At 39.3% G+C, this 6,963-nt stretch overlaps 1 protein-coding gene across 1 annotated transcript in view; it reads right to left on the reverse strand.

Annotated features, from left to right (window-relative positions):
• The window catches only part of ABCB5 (ATP binding cassette subfamily B member 5), a 31,729-nt gene extending 25,910 nt beyond the window's left edge, over window positions 1-5,819 (reverse strand). The window contains exons 1-8 of the mRNA XM_057371646.1: window positions 5,774-5,819; window positions 5,517-5,604; window positions 5,324-5,372; window positions 4,174-4,318; window positions 3,674-3,740; window positions 3,267-3,458; window positions 1,986-2,157; window positions 1,028-1,152 (exon numbers count right to left, since the gene is read on the reverse strand). Coding sequence (XP_057227629.1) covers window positions 1,028-1,152; window positions 1,986-2,157; window positions 3,267-3,458; window positions 3,674-3,740; window positions 4,174-4,318; window positions 5,324-5,372; window positions 5,517-5,604; window positions 5,774-5,819 — 884 coding nt within the window. The remainder of the gene's footprint in view (window positions 1-1,027; window positions 1,153-1,985; window positions 2,158-3,266; window positions 3,459-3,673; window positions 3,741-4,173; window positions 4,319-5,323; window positions 5,373-5,516; window positions 5,605-5,773) is intronic.
• Window positions 5,820-6,963: the final 1,144 nt, after the last annotated feature.

Here is a 6,963-nt window from a genome sequence, read left to right on the forward strand (position 1 = left end):
CATAAAAAAGGAAAGGCCTTACTTGACTTAGGTCTAAGTTATTTTGCCTTTAGACAAGACAGTTTGAAACGGCTCCTGTCACTTCATTTTCAGACACTGGTAATTGCAGAAGAGGGGAGGAGCAGGGACAATGATCTAGGTCATCTTTGGGCTCTTTTTGTCTTTACTGTGCAAGTAGGRACAGTCTTAATACTGTTGCATCTGAAGAAAAAATCCCAGTAAGCAAAAGACAGGGTTATAAGACAGTCAGAGCTTAGTCCCTGGAAGAAAATGCAGGACAGGCTGTAGGACCCTAAGCTGGGGCTGACACCACCTTAAAAATTTTGCACAAGACCAAGGCAAATGTAAGTTGAAAAAGGTAGAAGAGTTTCATGGAGCATATGGATCAGGTCATCAGGTTTGCCTTTCCCRACTGCTTGGAATCAGTGATACCTTGTATTTGTGTACAAAAAGTTATTCTTGATGCTTGTTGGGTTACCTGACACGCATGTCAGTAACTCTGCGGTCAGCCACAATCATTTCACCTTGTRTGTGTGACTGGGGCTAGCACTGGGCAACTGCACTTGCTATTTGCAAATCATTGAAGTTGTAAATCATTAGAAAAGGCAGTAATGTGATTTCACCCAAGGCTGTTATCCAGTGTAGTTTAAAAATAAGCTCAGTAATCAAAGATCAGAACAGTAGCACAAATGCTCTAGAAGTTAAGCAACTGATTGCACGCTTTGTTGCATCTGACCAATAGGTGAAGATAACCTTCCCACCACTTTCACATTCAGCTCCAGATTTCAGTTAAAGAAGATTTTAATCTATGCTGCTGTGCCAACACAGAGTAGCCTGCATTCWCTGACTATGTCTAGCTGCATATCTTGGTTTTCAGATGATTTGTCCACTTATAGAARGGTAAAATGACMCTAAGGAGAAACTCATCCCTCTGYCCCTCCAAAAAAACCCMAAAACCCCACAAACAAAATCCACAACTAAATTCCTTTTCCACATTTTAAATATAATTACTAATTTAAAAACTTACTTCGCCAATGCCTTCTTCTGTCCATTGAAAGCCACAACAGTCCTGATTGCTGTCAAAATTTCTTCTGCCACAGCCCCTGCTTTGGCATAAGCAGACAGCTCTTTAGCAGTAAGGGATGCCAGGAGCTGAAAAGTTGAAAGGCAGCTGTTATTGCAGCCTACTGAAAGAAAATGCACACTGTCTTTCCCCCCAAGCTGAGGACACCCTACAAGCTACACTGCGAGGAGTGCAGGGAGATGTGCCATGGCTGCTCTGGAGAATGTCTGAGGTGTTCAGACTCTAGAGCACTCGCAGACATGGAAGTAAGAAAGTCAATCACATTACAACCTCTAACATTCTTTTTCTTAGCTTATTTGTAACACTTCAGGTAGGAAACAACCCATAGAATCATATAAACGGCCACTCAGGAGTATGAGCCATACACACTAACGTGGCTAAACAGGGCGTAAGGGGAAAAATCTTTCCTATCTGAAGGGGAAACTCCTCCAGCCATTTCACTGATTTATATCCCTYCAGTTTTCAGCAGCTGCATGTATCTGTATAGCTGTATAGATCTACTCTGCACACAGCATGAAGTTGGTAAGTTATTTGTATGAGTTGTGCAGGCACGTGCAGATGGAAAGAGGCTGAAAGGTATTTGTGCTGGCAGGGAAAACCAAGGTATATCCCCAATGTTTGCCATGAGGAAATTGCTGCGCCAGAAAGATGCTCTGATGCAGATGACCCTCCTGTCACACGGCATGAGGACAGGACATGCACACAGAAGGAACAAGACTTACAAGTGTGTGCTTGGGAACCCAGAGAAAGGCTACAGGAGGAGCAGAAATCAAAGTAAGCATGGGGCCAACCTCCCAACTTAGAAACCACACTGGGTTTGTCCCATTCTCCCCTCATTCCCTGTGTGTAAGAGTTGCAAAGTTTTTCTGGTTTCTTTGTTTACGAATCCCCACACACTTACAGTTGACCAAACTGCTGCTGATCCAGCAAGAAGCGGGCTGACKGACATAACCACCAGGGTCAGCTTCCACCCATAGATGAATCCTATAATAATGCCTGCCACAAACGTGGAAAAAAACTGTAGAAATATACTGATCTTGTCTCCAATGCCTTCACGGATGGTGTTGATGTCACTTGAAATAACAATAAAAAAGTTTTGTTAGTTTGGAGTGCCTCTCACTGTGGCTCCCTCCCCCTTCTTTTCATGCTGTGTGGCCTCATGTCAGAAGCTTTGCCATTTCCCATCTGGCACGGCAAAATTTCTAACCACAGCTACTGAACTGTACCATTAGGCTCTTCTGTGGCCAAAACACAGTGGAAACCTGCTATTTTTAAGGACTCGTTCTCTGTATTCCCAACATTCTCTCTGCTGTTTCTCTGCCATGTACTAGGCCACAAATGACCTAGTTTCCTTATCWGGTATCCAAATGGAAGAATGTAAGTAAACAATAAAACAGCCTCTTCACCCAACTTGACCATCTCTAAGTGACTWCTTCTGCTCAACTCTCTGATGCATTTCATGTTCTTAATTTTGGCTACAGACTCGGATGAAGAKTTACCTCCATTCCACTATAACATTATTTGGAATAACCTCTATTTTTCATCCAGATTTTCTCCTCTATTTTCTCTTCCCAGAACATAGAGATATTAGAGTTRAGAGTAGTTTCATTTAAGCTTCTTGTACACTTTTCAGGACATAGCTGTGCCCAAAGCTACCATAAAATCCAGAAAAAAAAAAAAATTTCAAGAAGTGTTCCCATATAATCCCATAGCACATGGGCGTTACACTCCTCATCCCAAAATCTATCTAAGTTTATAGAAAAACTCTGAAGACTTTTACTGGCTAGAYAGAATACTGCCTGAGACCTGACTGGATGCAAGTACAATCTCATTTCCATTCAACTAAGTGTTTTATAAACTAGGTGGAAACAGCAAAGCTGTTTGTTTAGCAGCAGCTGACATTRSYTYWYSRAMKTYSRWRARSYAATGTCAGGCATTTCATGAAAAAAAACCCTTCCAATGCACATATCACAGAATCTGCACAAATGAAGCGGAAAAGGATAATGGACTTCTTATTTGGAGCTGTAATATTTCCTAATTTAGGTTAGTGGAGTTTTTTTTTAGGGGTTTTTTGTTTTTTTTAACTCTCTATAGGCTATTCTGCAGAGTCATATGGCAGTTTTCTTTAAAATGCCATACTTGGGGTGTGTGTATATGTACAAAAAAAGAGCAGAGCCCTCACTCTGTCAGTCTGGTGTTCAGTGTTCCTATCTGGGTCGTATCAAACCAAGCCATCTCCTGATGGAGCACTGCAAAAAAGAACTTCTGCCGGATCCTTGATGTTTGCCTTGTAGCAGTGACCAAAAATGTCCACACTTGGATCATGCTCAGGATCAACACAGCAAAGCCAATTCCCACGTAGTAGTAAGCAAACCTGAGATAAGGGAACAAAAGCCCATGTGAGACAAGTTAAGATACACAGAGCTGCAGCTAGTCTTCATTAATCACACCAAAGTAAATACTGAAGCCTGTGATGCATTATTGGGAAGCCTTTTTGAGAAGGCAAACATTTGGCTTCTGCCTGAAGAGATAACACAGTTAAAGAAAATCCTCCAATATTTTATTAACAGAAAAAGTGCAAGCTCTTACTTTGTCATTTCACCTTCTATATCCACACCTGGAGCTTGTGGGCAGCTGGAACTGTTTGCTGAAGTATCTGTGAAGGGGAAATAAAAAGTAGGAGTATTTGGGAAAATTATATAGAGAAGATGATTCACGGCAATATGGGGTCATCAGTTTGGGAATCAGTTGGGGTCATCAGTTTTTCATTTGGGAAGTGGGGTCTTGCAATATAAGCTTAAATACAAAATGATTTGGCAAATACACATCTATTTTTCAGGAATTAGTGCTTGCTTATACTCCTTACTATCTTAACGAAGTCAAAGTTGACTCATTAAGTGCCCACCCAGTGCTTTGGTTTTGCCTTAGTCTACTCATTAAATGAATGGGTTATTTTCAACAGGATGAGTGTTGCTCATTATATACTCAGRTATTAGATATGCATAGTCTGGGGAAAAAAAAAAAAAGAATATTAGCCTCAGTAGAAAAACACAACCAATATGTAGAAAAATCTAATTTTAACTTTTTACCATTGGATTCCACACCACTCTCCACGAAGCTGTTTGTCATCTCTCCAAAGATAATGATCATAAGTGGCATTCCAGTTCCATTTGCAGCAGCTGCCACCAAACCAACAACCATCAACAGGACATCCACGCTGTCTGCATAGCGAAACTATGTAAGCATTGAAGAAAAAAAATAAAAAGAAAAAAGTAACAATACACCTGACAGTTCACGTATTTGCTACAGTACAGCAGAGTTGCAGAACATGCTTCATTTTTACCTCCATATCCTGTGTAACAATGCTCCAAAGGAAGGTAAACTCAGAACACAAGGATTTTATAGTAGTCCAACACATCTTTTAATCAGTACCCAGGCTGATAAGAGAGTAYTGGCAGGACACAGATTCTCAATTTGGAAAAAAAAACCCAAAAAAAACCTACGTTTGTAAGTGATGATGACCTTTGTACAGTATATTGTATTTTGTGTTCCATTAAGTTACATATTTACCAAGATAATTCCTCTACAATGTAAGCAAGAGTGAGTTAACAACCAGCACCTGGCTTGTATCTAACAGTAAAAGACATTTTCAGCACACAGATTCTACATTAAGATTTGTCTACCATTAAAGTTTTGTTTGGTTTAAAGAAAGATGTGAATTCAAATTGCTATRGATATCCCAGGATGTGGTTAATCAGAAGATTTTATTCCTGACTGTCCTAACCCTCTCMTAAAGTGTAAATGGACATGTAATAAACCAGAAAAGAACAAAACYTCTTTTGTTTCAGAGTAAGAAGTCCACATGTAAGAGTTATTTGGGTTTGGGAGAAGCTGTCCTATAGAAAACTGACACAAGACCATGTCACTGGTTCTCAGAGAGCAGGTCCCTTCCACAAAAAACACAGGATAAGYTCTTTATGAATGAGCCAAGACAAGGGCCTGTGCAGTATATGTGTCCTATAACAGCCTCAATTCCCAATAGCACTAAGGTCAAACTTTTGTCACAACCCACAGTCTGCAGAGTGGGGAAATGGGACATAACAGGACAAAATTCAAGAATCAGTATGTCTCAGGTTTCTTCCCAGGTGTTTGATGGCCTGTTAATTGCAATTCATAAACAACTCCCAATGGCACATAAAGAAAAGAAAGTATAAAGCAGACACCAATCAGGATACTAACCAACTCAAAAATGCCAACCATTCGTTTCTCTGACTTCTCATCTTCCTTCCTAGAGTAAAATACAAAGGACTAATTAAAATGAGAGGTTTTTTAGGAAAGCTGTATTAAGCTCTTCTCCTTCCCCTGCGCCTCTCACTTCCCCATACACCCAGTTACACCACCAGTCACTACTTTAACTTAAAAAGATACCTACTTTTCTTTCTTGGGCTTTAACTGGCCATTTTGYTCTAGATGTTCTTCTTGTTGGAAAGAAGGATTGTCATATGCCTTGCTACCAGATTCTGTGAAATAAAAATAAGACTTTTTTAGCAAAATAATCCATCCACTTTCTTGTATCTTTCACTGCTGATTCATTTGCATTTAAAGATTTTCCTCCTGTTCTTTGAAGGAAGTTTCAAGAAAAAATCATCATGCTCTCTCTCTTCAGTTCATCTTTATTCTAGGAAAAACTTTTCTTTTTCTGTTTGTCTGTTTCGGAGACGGAAACAAGCTTCATTTTTATAATTAAAATATATTTATAGAGAAAGATTATTGACGACTAAAAGAAAAGAARTTAATTCTTCAAACATCTACACAACTGAATGCAAATTAGGAGGAGCACTCACAAAATGAGTGGAATTCCTTASAGTGAAGGTTATAATTGTTGTAGGTAGCACAGAATAGATGGCAGTTAATTGGACAATCATGCCCTTGCCTCAATAACCATCTTCATTATTCTATTGCAGTAGTTGCAACATGTCCCACTTCCTTTGTACTAGTGGCTTTGGAAAAGTATATGAAAGAGGAAATCCTACTCAGGAAGATAATAATTCTCAATGCATAAAATAAGGTGCAACAAATACATAAAGAAACTGACATGTAAACACAGCAGGGAGCCAGCGTTAAAACCAGAAGGGAAAAGGTGCTCCCCACACCAGCCACTCCCAATTTACATTTACCTTAACTTTAGCTGCTGACTCACTATGAATAGAATTTTCTACATACTGTTTTAATGTCAGTCAGCTAGAATGACTGTTTTAAACAACCATTTGAAAACAATAACATGCCTCCACCTTACTGAACTCACCTCAGGAGGATTTTCATGCCCAGGCTAGGATCCTCCTGAATAGTCTCACCAATGTAAATTAATTTTGTTGAACTTGATGGAATGATTCATGCAGAAAATGTTYTATAGGTGTGGCATTAATTCACTCATTCATAGGAAACTCATCATGTTATCTCCTATAAAACCACTATGGCAATTAGGAGAGCTTCATAATGTTCTTTCGATTCAAATCTGTAGAATGTATTCCTCAAAAACACATGTGGTGCTCCTTCTTACCAGCATCGGACAGGTCCTGTATGGTGGAGTTTGCAGAACAGTCCTTCATCGCTCCTTTTGTTGTGTGCTTATGAGAGAGTCACATTAATTAGCACCTGCAATAAAGGCCCCCACAAAACACTTTGAATTAGAAAATATTTAAAGACTGCACATCTGTGAGTTTTTCAATGACTCATTACATTTTGSTCTCAACATTATTTTACTTAAAGACTACAAAGAAAATAAAACTGGCAACAGAATGACAAAAGAACTACTATTAAAGAGATATGAAGAACAGTGCACACTRTTACCAGGGGACTTAGCTCAATAGCCTGTTTTA

Source organism: Malurus melanocephalus, unplaced genomic scaffold (genome assembly GCF_030028575.1).
Source record: "Malurus melanocephalus ecotype Western Australia unplaced genomic scaffold, MMel_1.1 scaffold_150, whole genome shotgun sequence".
Taxonomy (NCBI): domain Eukaryota; kingdom Metazoa; phylum Chordata; class Aves; order Passeriformes; family Maluridae; genus Malurus; species Malurus melanocephalus.